The following is a 21,424-nucleotide window of genomic DNA, read 5'->3' as shown; positions in this document are numbered from 1 at the left end:
TTACAAGTGAGTTAATAAAAGATCTGAGGTTCTGAGCCCTCACTACCAAGAATGTGAGCAAAAGTTCCCCATTCTGATTCCCTCCAGCTGCAGCCCCTAGATCCTCTTTGCCTGGGCTATGGAGGAATAGTGGTTGAGAACACATGAGTAAAGGCTCAGGAGTCACAAATGACTGTCTGACTCAGGGAATATCAATTAAATTCTCTCAACTCAGTTTCCTGACCTATAAAATTGGAATTGAAACTATTAACTTTGAGTTGGGGTAATAGCTCAAAGGCAAATTGCCCAGCATGCCCAAGACTCTGGGTTGGATCTCCCGAGCATCACAAATTTACTTTATAGAAACCAGAGGAGCTGACAAATGTTCAGCCACCACTCTGAGAAAACGGGGCGAGTGACAGAGGTCCGAAACGTATTTGTAGCTGAAGAACAACCCTAGGAGACGGGCCAGCTCCCACTCCCTGCCGCTAACTTTTCCTGTGTGAATTGTGGGACCGCCAGGCTCCCAGGAATGCGTTCAAATAATGGGAGAGTCAGAGAGGATTCTCTTTCATCGCCGGAACACAAGCTGTTCTTGGATTTAGCAATGTAGTGCTGCCACCCCTCCCCCCACCCCTCCTGCCTTCGCCTCTGGTTTTATCCTGGACCCTGCTTTTCCTAATTCTGACCTGTTTAATCAATTAAGTGCATAATTAGGGAGAGTGCTTGATTGCCAAGATCTTCCAGTTCTCTCATTTGTTTAAAATGTTCTCCTGTCCACAGGAGCAGAGAAATAGGGCAGAGAACCTGGAGGAAGGGAAGGAAGGAGAGGAGGGCGCAAAGGGGGGAGGGCGGGGCGGACTCTGCGCTTTTCTCAATGAACGCTGAAGCCTTTGCAGATTTGCATAGGAGCAAATATCGCCCCGCCATTGGTTGGCGAGCGCGGGCGGGGCGGGGCGGGCCGGTAGGGGCTGGGCAGGGGCGAGAGTTAGCGCGCAAGCCCCGCCCCCACCGCGGCCCCGCCCCCTCCCGGCGCGCGCTCGAGGCTCCGCCAGCTGCAAGTGGCGGGCGCCCGGGCAGATGCGATCCAGCAGCTCTGGGGGCGGCAGCGGCGGTGGCAGCTGGCACCTCCCGCCGCCGCTGGCCGTGGGGCCTTGGAGCACCAAGGCGTCTTCCGGTGCCCTCTGGCTAGCCACCTGACGCCGCGGGCGCTACCGACAGGTGAGGAGAGGACGCGATTTCGGGCTCCCCTGCCCTGAAAGCTGTCACTCCGCTGCTGCCTCCGGGGCTGCTCTGGTGCTTGCGAACTCCGCGCAGCCAAGACGCGGGCGACAGCAAGGACGTTGCAAACTTGCACAGCGGCAGCCGAGCCTGGGCTCCGCACGCAGCAGCGCTGAGGCTCGGATTGATTCCCGCCCAGAAGTTCAGCGGGCAGTGTAGTCCGAAGACTTCCTGCAGCGGAGGTCGCTGGAGGGGGCGCTAGAAAGCAGCCCGCTCCGGTGATTCTTGCTCAGACTCGGTTGAGAAGCTCAGAGGAGCCCAAAGGAACGCAGGAGGTGGCCAGGACAGCAGGTATCAGCTTAGAGCCACACTTCCCAGCCTGGAAAGTTGCGGAAGATTGGAGGCAGCGGGGAGAGCGGACAGACCCCAGCTCCGGCCGCGGGGGGCAGGAGAGGACGGTGCCCAATCGTAGTAGTTCCCCTTGTTCGGAAGCGCAGCGAGCTACAGACGGGGGCGCGGCACTCGGCGCAGCGAGTCAGGCACAGGGTCCAGCTGTTGATCCCAGTGCTCTTTGGGTTCTCTGGTCTAACCCCTGATTTCCAGCTTCGTTTTATTCAGACGCCTGCTCGCCTTCTTGCAGCGGGGGGAAAGCAAGAGAATCGGGTGCACGCACAATTCCTCAGACAGCAGATGGAAGGAGCCCTTTAGGACCAAGGACTGGGGAGCCCCATCCTGTTTGGGGGAAAGCAAAGGGCGAGACGGGGCTACGGAGAGTCGGGAGGCTTTTTAACAGCCGTCCTCCAACGGGATGGGATCCATCCGGCTCCTGTGGCTGCTGCTGCCGCTGTTTTCAGCGGCAGCCTCGGGCTCCGGGACCTCGACTGTTGGGCAGCCGCTGCAGCCCCGGGAGCCGCTCAGCTACTCGCGCCTGCAGAGGAAGAGTCTGGCTGTGGACTTCGTGGTGCCCTCGCTGTTCCGCGTCTACGCCCGAGACCTGCTGCTGCCGCCGCCATCCCCCTCTGAGTCTAGGGCTGAGCGGTCTGAGGCGCGCGGCTCCCTGGCTCTGGACTGCGCCCCTCTGGTTAGGCTGCTGGGGCCGCCGCCCGGGGTCTCCTGGACCGAAGGCACCAGCTCGCCGTCCCCTGCTGAGGGCTCGACGCTGTCCAGGGTGCTGAAGGGCGGCTCGGTGCGCAAGCTCCGGCGCGCCAAGCAGCTGGTGCTGGAGCTGGGCGAGGAGGCCATCCTTGAGGGCTGTCTTGGGTCCCCAGAGGAGGCAGCTGTCGGGCTGCTCCAGTTCAACCTCAGCGAGCTGTTCAGCTGGTGGATTCGCTACGGCGAAGGGCGGCTGAGGATCCGCCTAATGCCCGAGAAGAAGGCATCGGAAGTGGGCAGAGAGGGAAGGCTGTCGGCTGCAATCCGGGCCTCCCAGCCCCGCCTTCTCTTCCAGATCTTCGGGACTGGTGAGCAGCTCCCGCCAGAGCTTGTGCTGGGATTTGCATGTTTAATCCCATCAGTTTGCAACCATTATTAAGTAACTCCTACCTTCAACCCCCTTTCCAAAGCCTCATCTTTTTAGCCCCCCTTTTCTTATTCGTAATGTTGAACCATATTTTAATTTGTTCCTGAACACGATCACTCCCCCCAGGGCCTCTCTTCTTTAGCAACCAAGTTGCGAGAAGTTTCCTGTTCTTACCATAATGCCTTCTATGACTTACACACTTTCCAAGCCAAAATTGGATGTCTTCCTTCCCGGGCCCTGTAAAACGGTCGTAACACTCCTATTCTAACTTAACACTAGATTTGAAAATTATTGTCTTTTCTCCTGCCTCGTTCCTCTTTCTGGAACCACAGATTTGGGGAACGCGGTACAATTCCTCAGGGAAATACATAATTCCTCTTTATATTATTGAATCCCACTCAATGTCACCCCCGCCCAAATATTGGCTTGCCCAGTAACCGCCCGTTCCTTGTTAATCCATTCTAATACCTCCGATTCTCATTTCCAGTCTACTTTGAACTCTCAGACTCTCATTCTTCTTCTCGTCTCGGGATAGCCCCCGACAACCAAGGAATGGGGCACAGAAGGAGGTAGGGGAGGGAGTTGTAAAGATTATTTTGCTTTGGGAAAGTCACTGTGAAGTCAGGGAGAAACAATATTTGGCTTCCCTGATTTCCTTCCTCATCCCCCATCCTCCTTTCCCCCTGATTCTTAGCTTGAATGTCTGCTGCAGCAGCACTTGATGATAGTCTCTGGTAGTCTGGTTTCACTGCAGATCTTTCTGCTGAAATAATGAGATTTCGGTTTCATATACCTCCTCATTTCTTCCAGTATTCACTCAGGTGTGTGTGTGTGTGTGTGTGTGTGTGTGTGTGTGTGTGTGTGTGTAGGCATTTACTCCTAACCCTTCCCATAGTATCCTTCAACTGAAAAACCAAGTAGTTTTGGACAAATGTGTCTCTTGTAAGACCCTGGGGAAAGACTCCTGAATCAAATATACCATGTAAACGAATGAAAACAGTAAAAAAGAGAAATCATGTTTTTTTTTTAAAGCCTACACTAATTCCATTGAGCAAACCCAGCTTCTTTTCTATCATTTTCATCATCAGAAATAAATGAAATTCTTATGCTTCACTGGTTACTAATGTCTGGTATTAATTGGACATAAGGCATTGAAAAAGGTCCATTGTCGAGCTACAAGTATCTCCCTTGCTTGTCCCATCTCTCTCTCACACACACTTCTCCACATACTTAATCCTCTCATGCAGCAGGTATATTGAGAAGCTGAGGTTCTATAGTCATTGAATAGAAAATATTTGGGTGTAAGGTTCCCAAGGAAAGCAGTGTAGATGCATATTTTAGTGTTGGCAATAGTGGCATTGGCACCTAGAATGATAGTTTGTGATCTGTGTGGGAATTTATATAGTCTTAAAAGGTAAGGTCTGGTGAGTTTGATAGCCTTCAGTGAACTGAAATGGGAGACTGATATTGTTGTCCCACCAAGAATACTTTTGTAGAAAACAGCTGGGCTTTAATGTCATCATGGTTTCTGTAGTTTATGCATGGAACGTTTTCTTTTAGTGCCTATTTTTTGTATAATATATGACTCCTCTAAAAATGCAAATTTCTTTCACTTTCATGTCTATGAGCATCTTTTTAAATGACCATAGGCCCTAGCAGTCTGAATAAGCTATTGTCACATGTTGGCGACAGGCAAAAGGGGTTCTTTTTGCAGTTCTAAACTTCCCTACTGATGTTTTCAAGAAGTTATTGATGGGTATTTCCAAGAGTCAAATGCATAATGTAATTGTAAAATGCACTATTCCATTCAAACCCTAACTTAAATGAGTTGACACTACTGAGTGAGGGAATTATATACAGAAAGGAGTTTCCTCCAAAAGCCTCTCTGCTACTGGCTGTAGGAAAGCAGTGAGCATCCTACATCCTCTCTCAGCAGTGCAGTCCATTTGGCAGCTGGACCAAGCCCTTATGCATCATTTGACACATCTAGCAAGGCTGGTTTCAGAAAGAGCCAGGATTCTGCCATTAAAAGACTAGAAATTTTGGCCAAGCATTTTTCAGCAGGATTGGGATCAAATGATTATTGATGGGATCAAATAAGACACTAAGTGTAACTGGATGAGCTCCCCCTGACCTCCAGAGAGACAGACAGCTTATTGAAAAGCACTTCAGGCCTTGTGGTGATCACACTTGGAACAGGCTGGTCTCTCCTGTCTCTGAGGACATATGCTGTCTGCAGTTGGGCAGCTGGCAATGCTGGACTAGCTTCTTGCCTTACCTCTGCCTCCCCAGCCTTATTCGGATACAGTCTTTATTGCAGACCTTCTCACGCAGTAGACACACCCTGCTATGTCATGTTCCATATTTGGGGCAACATATATCAGGATTCTATTTGTTTTCTTGTATGAAAATTTAGGTTTAGGTTCTGCCACTTGTATTGATTTTTACTATTTATCATGTTTTGGAAAATGGGTTTGTTCTTATTATGTAGGCTCCGATTTATTTTGAAAAGGCATTTCACTCTTTTGTGACATAGGATCTCCAATTATACAAAGAGAAAGGAGGCAAAACTCACCTTATTTCTTCCTGCTTCTGCCCAAGGGGATTCTGTTCTATATGGGACAAATATGTTAATGGGGATATTTGTGGAGAAGGAAAAAGACAGATTTGCTATTCCTTGTGGTCAGGAGCCCAAAGCAACCCATTTGTCTCAGATTGAAGACAGCTTTCTAAACTTGAGCAGGACCATGACTAGTGTTCTGGCAAAAAATGGATAAGTACCAAGCAAAACTTTGTACTGCTCGTGGTTTGGTATGTCTGAGAGGACAAAAAGATATCTTAGAGGCCTTATAATGAATGGCATACTTAAGGATTTTCTTGGTGGGTTGGTGTGGATTTATAGATGGAATCAGCATTTTAAAGTCTGCACCTGTTCATGGAAAAGAGGTAGAGGGGTGGTTGTTGGGATTTTATGAATGTTGTCATACCATCCCTGGAAAGCCTAAGTCACATAGAAGATGTTTTTCTGGAGGCTTACACATTGCCCATAGCTTTAGTCTATATCTTTTTAGTCTATATCTTTTTAGTCTATATCTTTTTTGGGGTGTTTTGAAACCTGCTTTTGCCATCTCACTGGTAGAGGTCTAGAAGATCTTGTGGGATAGGAGGGCCTGTTTCCCTATAAACACGCCCTCTCTCCACCCCAGGAAAATGGATACACATTGACTACACATTGGGACTTCACATCGACTATGAAGAATCCTGAGCAATTTAGAGTAGATGTGTGCAGTGCAATACACCTGACCTTGACCGCACTTATCTGTCCATCCCTTCCCATTTCCTTTCTGGAGATGGCAGAGAGAGGAGAGAGAGGAGAGAGAGAGAGTGAGAAAGCGAGAGCGAGACGAGAGAAGGAAGAGAGAGAGAGGAAATTGGAGCTCCCAGAAGGGATATCAGTTATTGGAGGTGAATTGGGAGAGTTGGAACAAGTCCAGAGAAGAGCAGAGAGCTGATTTAAGAGTTGAAGGGACTGATTTATTATGAAAGATGAAAAGAATTAAATATATATAGCTGGGCTAAGTGGTGATGAAGGGAAAGCCATGGTAACAATCTGCAAATCTCTGAGGAGGGAGACTGGCAGTGAAGGAGAAGAGTTATTAGTGTGGCCCATAGAAAAGTAATAGGATGAGACCTGCAGATGGAAACTTCAGGCTAGATATCAAGGAACCTTATTTTCTGAAATTGATATTCCTCTGACTATGGAGTGGAATTCCAAGGGAGCAGGGAGGCAGGTGAGATGTAGGTCAGACAAGGCACATCATTCATAATTGATATATTTCCAAATATATCAATTATGCTGAGAATGTTGAGAAGCCACAACAAGCAGGGAAGCTGGGATGGGGAATGGCAGCAGGAAACAGGATCTTTCTGGATCTAATTCCTGAGAGCATTTGGTGTTTTCAGGCAAAAAGAAAAGAATGGCGTAAGTATCTTTGCAGTTGATGGGGAAAAATCCTACAATGTGATTGTTAGTAAAAAAAATATTTTGATGTTACTGGTTTCATCCTTCCCTACCTCCAGATTAAACACGGAGTTTTAATCTTTCTCCGGGGTATGGTCTATAAATCCAGGGGAAAGAGGTACACTTACAAGAGAATGATGTGTTTAAGATACATCGTCAGTGGTGTGTGTGTGGCATCAAGTCACTCGACAGAGTAGAAGGTGACTGAGGTCTTGAGAAAATGCCAGGTTTTAACTCCTATTGACTATTTTTAAATTTTTGAAATGTTGAGAATATACATGAGTATATAAAAGATGAAGTTAATCCATATGCAATTCAACCCTTTGGAAATTTACAAAAGAGAGAGAAAAAAGATCCAACAGGGGTCTATGTGGGGTATGTGGGAGGAGAATGTTATCAGTAATAAAAATGAATATCTTTATAAGAAAGTTGGTCTGTTGAAGGTCAGGAAGAGCTGGTCTGTGGGTGGGAGAAGAAGAGGGGTAGAGTTGGATCAGCAGAAGTTGCGGAATCCTGCCACTCTTAAGATTACTGCCTGATAACCTCACTTCATGGGAATTTTCCCAGTCTGACCCATAAAGGACATTTTTGTCTTTTTATCATCATTATTAATGTTCCATTACAGTTGCATGGGACTTTGCAATTTAAAAAATCTCTCACATTTATTATTTTTTATTAGTCCTACAATAGGCATGTCAAGTATCTGCTTTGTTTTATAAATAGAGTAATTGGAATCCAGATGTTTGGAAGCACCTTTTCAAGGTCATATGGGTACAAAGCAGACCTGGTAATTTTCATTTATGTGTGGAGAGGTTATGAGATGCTGAGTGACTAGAATTATACTTTTCCTTGTCTTCAAGCCAGAGCCTTTCCCACTGAGGGATTCATTTCACAGTACAATTACAAGAAACTAAGATATGTAGATAGATGAAAATCTTTACATTATGCTTGTCAGAAGACCATGCCTCAAGTATTTGGTGGACATTAGCCACAACTTAGAAAGTTTCCTTAAAATTGTTGAGACTCAGTTTCATTATTATAAACATGGGGATAGTAATGTTTCCTAAGTGTCTCTAGAGGGGGATAGTAATGGCTCAAAGTGTTGTCATGGAGATTAAATTCGATGATGTATGCAAATACTTAGCCCAATTCCTGGTGAATAATAAAGTGCTCCATCAATATGAACCCATATGATATTTTATCTCAACCTTAACACTCCAGCATCTGGTCAGCAAGTTGTGCATTCTATGACTCATATACATTTTTAAAATGTAATATATACATTTTAGTCTGTCTAAATGGTACAATTTAGAGTTGTGTAGTCCTTACATGTGACCATATGTGGTGACCCTGGCAGTAGCCGTGATGCTACAAGCTCCTCATGAAACTAACTTCTTACTCCAAAGAGATGTGTGATAGTATCTCTGGGAAGAAGGGAGAGTGGCCATTTTGATAGTATTTATTATCTCATCCTGGAAGGCTTATTTCTCCCAGAAATGTGGCAAAAAAGAACTGAGGTAAGAAATTTATTTTATTATTTCATTTTTATCAACCTGTGTCATCTTATGGGTCTTCCTTCCTTCCTTCCTTCCTTCCTTCCTTCCTTCCTTTTTCCTTCCTTCCTTCCTTCTTTCTTTTTTCTTTCCTTTTTGTTACTGGGGATTGAACCCAGAGACATTCTATCTCTGAGCTATATCTCTAGCCATTTTTAGTTTGTATTGTGTGTGTGTGTGTGTGGTACTGGGATGGAATCCAAGGGCATTGCACCTCTGAGCTATACCCCCAGCCTGCTTTTTTATTTTTATTTTGAAACAGGGTCTCACTAAGTTGAGGGAGGCTTACTAAGTAGTTTAGGCTGGCCACAAGCTGCAATCCTCCTGTTTCAGCCTCCCAAGTACTGGGATTATAAATGTGCTACCATTTCCAGATTTTAGTTACAAAATACAAACTAAAAAATCTTGCTAGATTTTTTATATACAAAAAAGTCTTGCTAGATTGCTAAGAGTCTTGCTGCATTTCTCAGGCTATCCTGGAACCTGCAATCCTCCTGTCTCAGCCTCCCAAGTACTGGGATTACGGGTGTTTAGCACCATACCCAGATTTTTAGGACTTTAGATCTTGAATTCAATCCAAAGATTCAAGTAGCAGATTCACAATACAATTATTTTTTTATATCCAGAAGGAAACAAATCCTTATATTTATGAGAATATGAAATATAACATTATATAACAGTACTTTTCAGAGAATAGACCACCCTAAACAGAGTGATCTGTCAGTCTAAGCCCTGTCATGCCCAGAGAAGAGCAAGGCCACTGGCTTCTGGTAACCCCTGTATTCTAATTAGCTGGCACTGTGCCTTTCCCTTCTGTTTCCAGCCTCACCATTCATTGTCAAGTGGAGGTCAGGGAAAGATATGTAAAGTACCAACTGGCTAATGGACATGAGCCCATTAAGAACAGTTAAACTCTGAGATTCCATGGAGATATAACACAAGGACTTGGTTGGGAGGCTGCCTCGGGAAAATGCCTCAACCTAAATAAAGGCTGCTCAGCACCCACATGGCATTTTGTAGGTAATGCTTTTCACGAGGCATAGCTGAGTCATGTTCTTCCCAAGATGCACATGGACATCATCTGTTGTTGGGGGTAGATAAGAAATGGGGCACATTGGTGAGAATAGTTATAAGTCCAGTGATCAAATGGAGAGAGCTAAGAATAAAGCTATCAAAGAACCCTATAGATACCATCTTTTTTTTTGGTATAGACATTATGTTACCCTCTGGTCTGTGGAATGACCACTGTTTCTTAACCTTGTGATGACCTTGGCAATTTCATGCAGGTCAAGGTAGGAGAGAGAAATAGTTAAAAGAGAGTATCATCTTGGTGGTAAGGTGGTGAGAGGAAAGGAAGCAGCCCCAGTACCCTTTTTGGTGAACTGGAGTTCCTAGAACAACCTTTTTTCCTTCACACAAATTTTTAATGAATTTTCCAGCTGACTATCCTGAGAACCACCCCACCCCACCCCTCAGGGAAATTCCATCACATGCAGTTGGTGATGTAATGTACATGGTCCAGAAAGTGGGAGGTCTCACAACAGGACAGGAGAGCTCTCGAGACAGATTCACCCAATTACTCAGCAAATTAAATCTTTTTCTTTGTGTCTCACCTTTCTAGCTAAGCAAAAAGTAGGCACGTCAAGGGGTAGGCAGTTGAAATTCCTTAGATAAAGGAAAAGCTAAAGGGAAGGTATGAAAAAAGTTTGGGCTCAGAGGACAAAGGAAATGTAAGCAGGTTTCACGAGATCAGGCAACTTGCCAAAGGAAATCAGAAAGACAACATAAAAGCATCTTTATTTTCTCCTATTTTTTAAAATTCAGTTTTCATCAAAATATGGGTCCATGAGGGCGGGCATGGTCAGTTCTTCTTTACAGACTTTTCCATGGTCTCAGTCCAGATAATTAAGATAGATGTTAGGTGGGGGAGAGAACTCTCAGTTGGGAATTGGACTACTTGAATTCTATTATGGTAATATTTGCCTTTTGTTAGCTTTAGAGTCTTGTGCCACTTTTTTTAGGCGCCAGTGCTATGGGTCAGTGTTCCTAAAGACCTTGTCTCAACTACCTTGTGGAGTTGTTTGTGAGTCTTGGAGGAGATCTATGTGGAAAGCTCCAGTGCGGATTCTTTCAAAATAAACATATGAGGAAGTAGAAAAAGGAATGTACCAGATAATAAAAAAAAAAGGACTGAGATTCAGATTCACTCAGGGTTTCAACCAACTTGACTTTAGGAGCAGAAATACAAGGTCACAGATTTTGAGTCAGGCTTGGGGTTCAGCCTTGGAAAGGTGTATGTATCCTCTAAAACTTCCCAGAATGTCATCTGTGTATTAGAAGTAATTTTTCCCAATTTCAGACTCTTCCAGCAGTGAACCTGTGTGGTAGTAGGAGATATTTCATTTTAACAATAAAACTGTTTTTAAATTAAGTGATGACAAATATAGAATATTGTTAGCACCAATCTTGTGTATAGCTTAACGATAATTTACATATGTAACAGCCACCCATTTACCCCATATAGACATACAGAACATTTGTAGTGCCCAGAAAGTTCTCTGAAATTCGTTCCCTAACTGTATCCACCTACACTTAAGGTAACCATCCATTGATTCACAAGGCATCAATTAGTTGTAACTGTTCTTGAACTTCATATAGAGAGAAATTAGACCATGTGTCTTATGTCTGGTTTCCTTTACTGAATATGGCTTCTGTAATATCATATCTGTCATTGTATATAATCATATTCTTTCTTTTTTATTGCTGTGTTATGTTCCTTTGTATAAATATACATCATTTATTTGTACATTTTTCCTACTATGGAATTGAATCCATGAGAGTGTCAAAAGTAAAAGAATCTATCCCAAATAATGTGTAGAATATATCACAGATCTGGGGTTGAAGCCCTGTTCTGTCATTTACTGAACCAAGGCCAACTATTTGTTTTCTTCTCTCTATATTTTAAGTTTTTCTTAAATTTGTAAAATAAGAAAAATAATATCCAACTCCCAGGGTTATGCTGAGAATTAAATGGAATAAAACCTGTAGAAGAGCTTTTTTGTGTATGTCATCTCTTATCTTTTTATTTTTGATTGGTGCATTGTAGTCATACATCTTAATGTAGTACAAGATGGTAGAGGCATACATACACACATCACCCGATTAACCCTTACTGAATTTCCACCCCACTTCCTCCCCACTCCCTCCTTCTCATGTTTGGCTTAGTGATTGATATGTTTGTTAATGTACATCATGTACATTAGAGAATTTCCCTCTTCCTCCCTTCCATCTCCCTCAGGTGGCCTTATTTGCCCACCTGTAATATCTCCTTCCTTGTCTAGAATTTCTCCAATGATTCATTTTCTCCCTAGCTTCTGCATATTAGGGACAGCATCTAATTTCTTATTTTTTGTGACTGATTAATCTCACTTAGCATAATGTTCTTCAGTTCCATCCATTTCACTGTAAATGATGTAATTGTGTTTTTCTTTATGGCTTAGTAAAATTCCATTGTGTACATATCCCATAGTTTTGTAATCCATTCATCTGTTGATGGACATCTTGGCTGGTTCCATAGTTTGGCAATGGTGAATTGTGCAGCTGTGAACATAGCTGCACATGCATTAGTTTGGTAGTTTGGTTTCCATTCTTTTGCGTAGATACCCAGAAGTGGTATTGCTGGGTCAAATGGTAAGTCTGTGCTCATTCTTCTGAGGATCCTCCATACTGTTTTCCAAAGTGGTTGCACTAGTTTGCAATCCCACCAACAATATATTAGAGTTCACACTTCTCCACCTCCTCATCAGCATCTGTTGTTGTTTGTGTTTTGAATGATGGCCATTCTAGTTGGAGTTAGGTGAAATTTCAGGGTAGTTTTTATTTGCATCTCTCTGATTGTGAATGATGTTGAGCATTTTCATGCATTTATTGGCCATTTGAATTTCTTCTCTTGTGAAGTGTCTATTTAGTTCACTTGGCCATTTTTGCTTGAGTTTTTTTCTTAGTGCTGAGTTTCTTGAGTTCTCTGAGTTCTCTGTATATTCTAAATATTAGTCCTCCATCAGAGGAGTAGGTGGCAACAGTCTCCCATTCTGTTGGCTCTCCATCGAGGCTCTTGATAGTTTCCTTTGCTGCACATTACTTTTGGCCTGGATGGAATCTGACCTGGTGTCAAAATCTGCCCTCAGAATCTAGAATCAATACACTATATCATGATTACATCCAGTTTTGTTGAAATAGAATTCACAAACAATAAAATGTGCCCATTTTAACTGTATGGTTTGATTAATGCACACACTTGTGTAACCACCATCACACTAATTAGAATATAGAACAAACCCATGAAAGGACCTTCTTAACCTTTTGTAATAAACTCCTTGTACTATCTGCTCCAGGAAACTTCATACTTGGGTTCTATCTCAGAAGACTAATTTTGTCTCTTCTGGAGATTCATATAAGAGGAACAATATAGCATATTCCTCTTTTATGTGTATCATCTTTCACTTAAAATAATGCTTTTAAAATTTATCTGTGTTGTGGTATGTATTAATAGTTTGCTTCTTTATTGCTGAATGGTATCCCATTGAATGAATATATAATAACTAGGTAACCAATTATTATATATTAGTCATTTGATAGACTATGTAGAATTCATCATTTGATAGACATTTCTAATTTGGGGATCTCTGGAATAAAGCTTTTGTGAACATTTTGTGTACAAGTGATTTTGTGGATATATATTGCCAGTTCTTTTATAATTCATCATAGAATTGTTGGGTCATATAATAAATACATTTATTTATTTATTTATTTATTTATTTATTTATTTATTTATTACAGTACTGGACATTGAACCCAGGGGCATTATATTTCTGTGGTACACCTCTAGCCCTATTTCTTATTCTTTTTTTTTTGTGTGTGGGTCCGGGGATGGAACCCAGGGGCATTTGACCTCTGAGCTATACCCCCTGCCCTATTTTTTATTCTTTATTTTGAAACAGGGTCTCACTAAGTTGTGGAGGGCCTCACTACATAGCTGAGGCTGTCCATGAACCGAGATCCTCTAGTCTCAGCCTCCTGAATGCTGGGATTACAAGCGTGTGCCACCACACCCGGCTTTATTCTTTATTTTGAAACAGGATTTCACTAAGTTGTGGAGGACCTCACTAAGTAGCTGAGGCTAGCCATGAACCTTGATCCTCCTGTCTTAGCCTCCCAAGTACTGAGACTACAAGCATGAGCCAGTATGCCTGGTCTGCTTACTTACATTTTAAAAAAGAAAGCTGTCAATTTTTTTTTAAATGTGGTACTAGGGTTCCTGGAAGCCCTTCTACCTCCGGGCTACACTCCCAGACCTATTTTATAGTTTTATTTGGAAACAGGGTCTCTTAAACCAGCGAGGCTGGCTTCGAACCTGCACGATCCTCCTGTCTCTGCTTCCCAAGCGCGGGGATTACAAGCCTGAGCCACCACACCCAGCTAAATTGTTTTTCAAAGTGCTTTATCACTACATTCTCACCAGTAATGTATGAGAGTTCCACTTGTTCTACATTCTTGAAGATACTTAGTGTTGTCAACATGTGGTATCTCACTGTGGCTATGATTTGCATTGTGGTTGTGATTTGTATTGATTATCTAATGTTGCAGAGTAAACCATGCCACATGTTAGTGGCTTAAAATAACAATTTATCTTTCATGGTTAGGAATCTGGAACAACTAGCTGGGTGGTTTTGCTTAGGACCTCTCATCATATTACAGTCAGAGATGAGACAAGGGTGCAGTCATCTAGAAGCCTGGCCTGGGCAGCCAGACCACTAACAAGGCAGCTTGGTCACATGGCTGCCCAGCTGCTTCTGGCTGTTGTGAGAGCTGGGCGTCTCAGCTCACTCCAGACAGTCTTCTCCACAGGACTACCGGAAGATCCTCACCATATGCTATCTGGCTTCCCTCAGAGAGCATATCCACTGAGATGATCACCTGGATTCTTTATTTTGTACGTGTGATGAATTTCATTGTTCGAGTTTCAAATGTAGAATTAGCTTTATACATTGCCAGAATAACCCCCCATATTATCTTTCTTAAATATTATTTTTCTTTGTTGCCTTTATTCCTGCTATAGCTATTTACTCTAGGTAGTGTGGTTTCTTTTTCAGTTTCAATATTTCATTTTAAAAGAAAATTTCTATTTCTCTCCTGAAAATTTCCTTTTCTGCCATTTTCTGGAGTTTTTTTTTTAATCCTCTTTTTTCCATAATTATAATAGCTTCTTTCAGATCTTTGTCTGATAATCCCAACATCTGGATCTTATGGTTTTTTTTTTTTTTTTTTTGGTATGATGCTGGGGATTAAACCTAGAGGTATTTTATCTTCAAGATATACCCTAAGCCCTATTTTATTTTTATTTGAAAGCAAGGTTTCACTAAGTTGCTGAGAGCCTCACTAAATTGTTATGGCTCACTTTGAACCTGTGATCCTCCTGTCTTAGCCTCTCAATGTATGGGATTACAGTCATGCCCAGCATGCCCAGCTTGGATTATCTTATTATTGGCATTTGTTGATTATCCTTCTTCTTAAGAAATAGTCAGAGCCGGGCATGGTGGCTTAAGCTTGTAATCCCAGCATCGGGGAGGCTGAGACTGGAGGATCGCGGTTCATGGACAGCCTCAGCTACTTAGTGAGGCCCTTTGCAATTCAGGAAGACCTAGTTTCAAAATAAAGAATAAAAGCAGGGCGTGGTGGTGCACGCTTGTAATCCCACGCTTGGGAGGCGGAGACAGGAGGATCCCACAGGTCGAAGCCAACCTCAGCTACTGAGTGAGGCTCTCAGCAACTTAGTGAGACCCTGTTTCCAAATAAGTATAAAATAGGTCTGGGAGTCTAGCCCAGAGGTAGAAAAGCCCCTGGGTTCCACCCTCAGTACCACAAAAAAAAAGAAGAATAAACTGAGAAACATTTATTGCTACATTCACTGAATCATAAAAGCCCTTTTATGGCACTTTGGCCAAAAAGAAAGAATTCCTCTGGGTATTTACCTGTCTGTGGCACCACACCCACAACTTTGTCGGATGCCTGAATTTGACTCACTGTGATTCATGGATGGAAGAGAAAATAGATAAAAACAGAAAACTTACTTCCATCTGGATAGTTTTTCCAAATTTTGACTCTTCCTCAATATTCCTGATTTTATTTGCCTTGCAGAGTTACTAGTAGTTGTTTTTCTGTATTTTTTCCAGAACTGTTTTGTTGTGAACATGAACATTAAATAGGATCTGATGGGTTTATTTCATCTTGTAAGCTTTGGAAGTTCCTTGTTCTTTTGTTGAATCTTTTGGCATCTATGCTATTTTTTCTTTTGACTTATTTAATTTAATATTGTGCTATTCTTTTGCATTTCAATTCTCTTGGCTTTTTGCTTGCTGAAATTGTCTTTGTTTTGCTTTCATTTCTGATGAAAATTTTTACCGGATAAAATTTTGGGTTGATGACACTTTCATGATATTGTTCCATTGTTACATGATTTTCACAGTTTGTAATGAGAAGTCAGAGATTATCTGTTTCCTGTTATGTTTCCTCCATTCCTTTGGTTCCTTTAGGATTATTTATTTACCATAAGATTTCAGTAATTTGATTAATGATGTTCCTTAGTGTGGTTTTCTTATTGTTTTTCCTGCTTAAGATTTGTTAAGGGTGTATTCATTTCAAGGCACCCTCCCCATGCCATTTTGGCATGGGGATGTATTTCTATTTTCTGTATTTCTATCTTTTTAATAAACTTTTTAAAATCTTCAAAAAAAAGATTTGTTAAAAGACTCTTATTTCTGTCAGTTTATGTTTTTTTATTATCTAAAATTTTTTTTCAAAGATTTTCTTCTAGAAGTTGTTGGAATCCTTCCTTAAGAATCCAATTATAATTGTGCTATATTATGTAATGTATTCCTACATTTTATTAAAGATTTGCCCATTTTTTTTCAGCTCTCTTTTTCTCTACCCTGGATAGCTCTATTGCTTGATTTGAAGTTTGCACTTTTCTTCAGTAGTATCTAATTTTGGATAAACTGGCTCATGTAGTACATTTTTACTTTAATATTGTGTTTTCAGTTATAGAATCTATTTCCATTTTTATTTTTCCTCATTATGTCCTTGAAAATATTTATAAAAGCTACGTGAAAGTTCTTCCTGCTAATTATATTATTTCTGTCTGTTTATAATAATAAGTTTTTCTCTTGGATATAATCATTATTTCCTTTCTTTGCACATCTGATAATTTTTTATTGGATCCAGTACATTATAAATATTATATAGTGAACTTGAGGATTTTCTTATCTTCTCTTAAAACTACTGAAGTTTCCTTGACAGTTATTTATTTTATGTGTCTATCATTTTGATTCTTTTAAGGATTATTGTCAAGCTTTGTTAGAGAGGGTTTAAAGAAGCCTTTTATCTTATGGTTAGTTTAGACCTATTCTAATAGTCTTTCTGTAGTGTCCTCTGAATCTTTCAGAGGTTCAATGAGGTTTATCCACTTTGATTATTTGACACCTAAACATTTCCCGACTCTGTGTAAGCTCTAGAATTGTTCAGCCTATACATCTCTTGTATATGTTCCTTTGGGCAGGTGTCCTTTGCTCAGACCTGTGGAATCTCACCTTATAAAGACACAGATTAACATGCATCCAGAGACTCCAAGAGACCCCTACATATTTTTATGGTGCATTTTCTTGCTTTGCTTTCTATTTATCCAGTTTTTGTTCCCTAGAAATTCAAGAAGCTTCATTTTCCTAAACTCCAACTTCTGCTACCTCTAGCCACTGAGACTACCATGCTATGTTTGGGTCTTTCCTTCCTATGTCAGAATCTAGGAGATGCCTCTGGAGAGAAAATAATGGAAGTACTAGAGGCCACTACATTGTCTTAGCTTTCTCATAGATTACAGTCCTATGCTACTGATTATGCAATGACTACAAATACTTTCTCTTGTATTTTGTTTAGTTTCGCAACTGCGTGGCAGAAGGGCTAGTCTGGTGCCAGTTTCTCATGGCTCAGAGCTTGTATGACGATCTTTAAGATTATGGACATTTTGGCCTGTTTCTAAGATACCATGTAAATCTATATGGGAAGTATTCACCAAAGAAAAATTAGATAAGAGGATCCTTTTGCCTAAGAAAATGCTTATTTATTGGTTCATTTTTTAAACTGAGCACTTAACAAGTTGAATGAAATATAATCTCTTCCTCCCAGAAGGAGTTCACAAACAAGTTGGAGAGAAAGGCAGGAATTCTAACAAATAACTCCAATAGCAGGTAGTCCTAGAATGTTAAACAACCGCATGAGTGGTCATAGTGGTTCAGATGAGGCTTGGAGGGACTGATACCTGTCCTGGGGTGATGAAGGACAAATTCTTTCTGTTCCTTCAGATATCAAAATCCATTCTGTTAAAGAAAGATGAACTCTACTTGTTCAGTACATGTTGAGAGGGGTGATGTTCATCTGAGACAGGAAATTATAGCTCTGGAATTTTGGAAAGAACAAGTTTATTGCCTTTTGGCAAAGAGTCAGGTCAAAGGATATCAGCTGAGAATGATGAATTTCTTTTGGGATAGAGATAAAAGTTGAATTAAAAATATATTTCCAGAAGGCAATGATTTGAGGGTCGTTGGAAGGAATGTAGCATTTTCACATGGTAAAGAGGAGGAAAAAGATCTGTCTAAATGGGTCAATAGCACAATATAATGCCTGGAAGAAGAACATTTGGTTAGAGAGAGAAAGAAAGGAGATGGAGGATAAGAGAAAGGGAAAGACAGACAGACAGAGGCAGTGTGTGTGTGTGTGTGTGTGTGTGTGTGTGTGTGTGTGTGTGTGTAAGGCAGAATAATTAACCAGAGTAGAGAGATCTATGGAATATTGGCAGTTATGGGGGTAGGTGCTGGGTCAAATACTTTGAATTAGTTGTAGGGCTGATTTATTTAGTTTGGAATTTAGATTTCATTTAAAAGGAATCAGAAAGTATTTAGGTCTTGAGTTGAGAAGATGCATGTTGATTTCAAGTTGCCTGCTGATTCTTTAGGAAATTTATTTTCATAATGGGTCTCAGACTTGGGTCACAAAGACAGCTGGTGTCAGAGTGGATCCCTGAAAGGCTATTGCACTGCTTTAGGAGTGATGAAATCACAACTGGACTAACAAGAGCCCAGACATGCAGTTAATACTGAGGAATGAGTCAAAGGTCTAAGGTTTTGACTCGAGGACCTTAAAGACTAATGTTATTGCTAAGAAAGAAGATGACTGGGAAGGGGATGTGGTCTATGGAGACAGTGGTTGGCATGATAATTATAGTGTGCCATCCATCTGAGGATGAGGGTATCTGGTACTGATAAATACAGTGGTCAAGGCTGATATGAATATGGGAACTGTTTACATAGATTTGGGGCTCTAATTCTTGAAAGCAGATGAGCTTTACTGAAATAAAGGAGAAGAGAGAAGGTCACACCTTAGACTTAGTGAAGGTAGTAATTAGACAGTGGAACGGAGTCAATGCTGTCACCAGAAAGAATTTTTTTTTTTTACAAGAAGGAAGAGAGATCTCTGGATCATGAGGTGACAGGGTAGCGAAGCGAAACAGATGCTTGCGACGGGGATGAAAGGAACAACTCACTGAGCTGCCCGGTGGGGAGCAGGTACGGGGGGAGGAAGCTTTGAGAGAGTGCTGAATAAATGGTAGCAAAATATGCTTAACTAGCTGTTCAAGGTGTCTATCCGTGGACAGAATATGTGGAAAGAAAGAAAATGAAATATCGATGTTAAAGGGTTCAGCAAAATCAAGGCAAGATGTATTAAGAACAGATGAACTTCAAGAAAATCAAAAGAAAAAAAGCTAAAGGAAAAGGATATTTCAGATATCTGAAAGAAAGAGGTTGCCTGGGCAGCAAAGCCATTCAGTTGAGGCAGTGCAGCCTCTCCTACAGCCCTTTGAGACTGTTCTACTCTTCTTCTGGAGTCTCCACTTAACATAGAATTCTTCCATCTCGTTAAAAAAATATTCGTGGTGACACAGGAATCACTATGTTATGAAGCTGCTCTATACTTGCAGAATAGATCCGTTGGTAAACTATTTAATAGGTGGCTGAATTCTACTCTTTTATATCTTAGTGTTAATGATAACAGCTGCAGTTGAAGTTTTATCCAGATTATTTAATCTAATTCTCATGGTCACATGGTGAGGTTGATTTTAGTATCACCATCATTTTTCAGATAAAGACATTAGGGCACAGAGAGATTGAGCAAGGTCACACGGTGAAGAATACGGTATTGGGATCCAAGCCTATTTCGTTCTACACCTGTGATCTCCATTTTCTTTTTAAAAGTTGTTAATTCAACAGGCACCATGCTAGGTGCTGCACAGAGAGAGATAAGCAGAATGGATGTGGGCTTTGCCCTCATGGGATTTATGGATGATGAGGGAGGCATATTATATGTGAGAAGTGAGCGCACGCTTGTAATCCCAGCATTTGGGAGGCTGAGACAGGAGAATCGTGGTTCGTGGACAGCCTCAGCTACTTAGTGAGGCCCTTTGCAACTTAGTGAGACTCTGTTTCAAAATAAAGAATAAATGATAGAACTGGAGGTGTAGTTTGGAGGTAGAATGCCCCTGGTTTCCATCCCCAGTACTTCAGTCAATCAATCAATCAATCAATCAATCAATCAATCAATGTGAGAATTAACTATTTAGGCTATGATGACGACTGCTGTAAAGGAAACACGTTTCTAGTATCCCTTGTCAATGTCCCTTATAAACTAGACTTCAGAGTCCACTGTGCCTGCTTCTATCCTCCTGATGTCCTCTGTCTTAAGATGTGGCCCTCAAGTGAGCTGCCACAGAGCAGTTCTGCTGGGGTCTGAGTTCAAGAGCACAGGGAGGCTCTTCCACTGGGAAACCTTGCATGTTGGCAGCTTAGGGATGGGAATGCACAGAACCACGGGCAGAAGGACTCGGGAGGAAGAACACAAGACTCTGTTTTGAGTCCAGGAGATGAATGCACAGAGCCACACAAAGGGCGGGAGCCCAGGGGCAGAGCCAGACACTCTCAATCTGTTCCGTGAAGTATGACCAGAGGTCATGCTAAATAGATCACGAAGCCAGGCATCCCCTTCCTTTCCACGGATCCTGCCTTCCCTTCATGCTCTAGCCCCCCTCTGCCCACACATCTGCCTGACAAATGCAGCCAAGGAGGAAAGAATAAAGGTTTTCTAAGTATGCCTGTGCCACATGGACAGCTAAAGCGAGCAATGTGCCTCAGGGAGGTTTTTATCTCTCCCCCTTCCCTCTCCCTTCCTTCCTTCCTTCCTTCCTTCCTTCCTTCCTTCCTTCCTTCCTTCCTTCCTCTCTCCCTTCTTTTTTCTTCCTTCCTTCCTTCCTTCCTTCCTTCCTTCCTTCCTTCCTTCCTTCCTTCCTTCCTCACTTCTCTTCCTTCCATCCTCCTTTCCTTCCTTCTTTCCTCCCTCCTTCCCTCCCTCCCTTTCTTCCTTTCTTTGATAGTACTAGTCTCAATACTGTAATTTGGAAGAATCTGGTTGGAGAGAAATGTCATGAAGCAGAAATGCAGATTTGATACATCTGACCTTTCTTCTCTTCAGAACAATAAATGTCAGATAGCTTAAAATGACAGGCAGGATAGCTAGAGATTATTTATGTACTTAAATATTTAGGCAAGAAACATAATTTAGACTTAAGCCCAATTTACATAAAGATTTTGGCCGACGCAAATCACAAGCACTGTTAAGGGGCCATCGCAGGCAGTGGCGTTTACGTTTCAGTAAAAAGAGGGTATGAAAGAGAAAGTGTGAAAAATCAGAATAGAATAAAGGTGGGAAGTGATCCTTGATAGATAATGAGATTGTTCGATAACATCGAGAAGGTATCTTACAGCACACACTTGTGTTTGCATCGCTCCTAGCTGAGTAGGTGATATGGTGGCATCCAGAGAAAGATTCACAATCAATATGTCCTCTCCTTTGATTGAATACAAAGTATTTTATAGGTGCATGTTTACTTGTATTATTTATCTTCATTTTCCTGAAGACGTTTTATTGTTAAAACAGAAGGAGGGAGAATTATCTTGTTCCAGCTGTGTAAAT

The 21,424-nt window shown here is 41.8% G+C and overlaps 1 protein-coding gene across 1 annotated transcript in view; it reads left to right on the top strand.

Annotated features, from left to right (window-relative positions):
* Window positions 1-2,008: 2,008 nt before the first annotated feature.
* The window catches only part of ALK (ALK receptor tyrosine kinase), a gene marked incomplete at both ends in the record, with an annotated part of 721,303 nt that continues 701,887 nt past the window's right edge, over window positions 2,009-21,424 (top strand). The window contains one exon of the mRNA XM_080711348.1: window positions 2,009-2,660. Coding sequence (XP_080567474.1) covers window positions 2,009-2,660 — 652 coding nt within the window. The remainder of the gene's footprint in view (window positions 2,661-21,424) is intronic.

This window comes from Muscardinus avellanarius, assembly GCF_963383645.1.
Source record: "Muscardinus avellanarius genome assembly, chromosome: 15".
Lineage (NCBI taxonomy): Eukaryota > Metazoa > Chordata > Mammalia > Rodentia > Gliridae > Muscardinus > Muscardinus avellanarius.
Note: the sequence above shows the minus strand (reverse complement) of the source record. Positions and strands in the feature narration are given on the sequence as shown.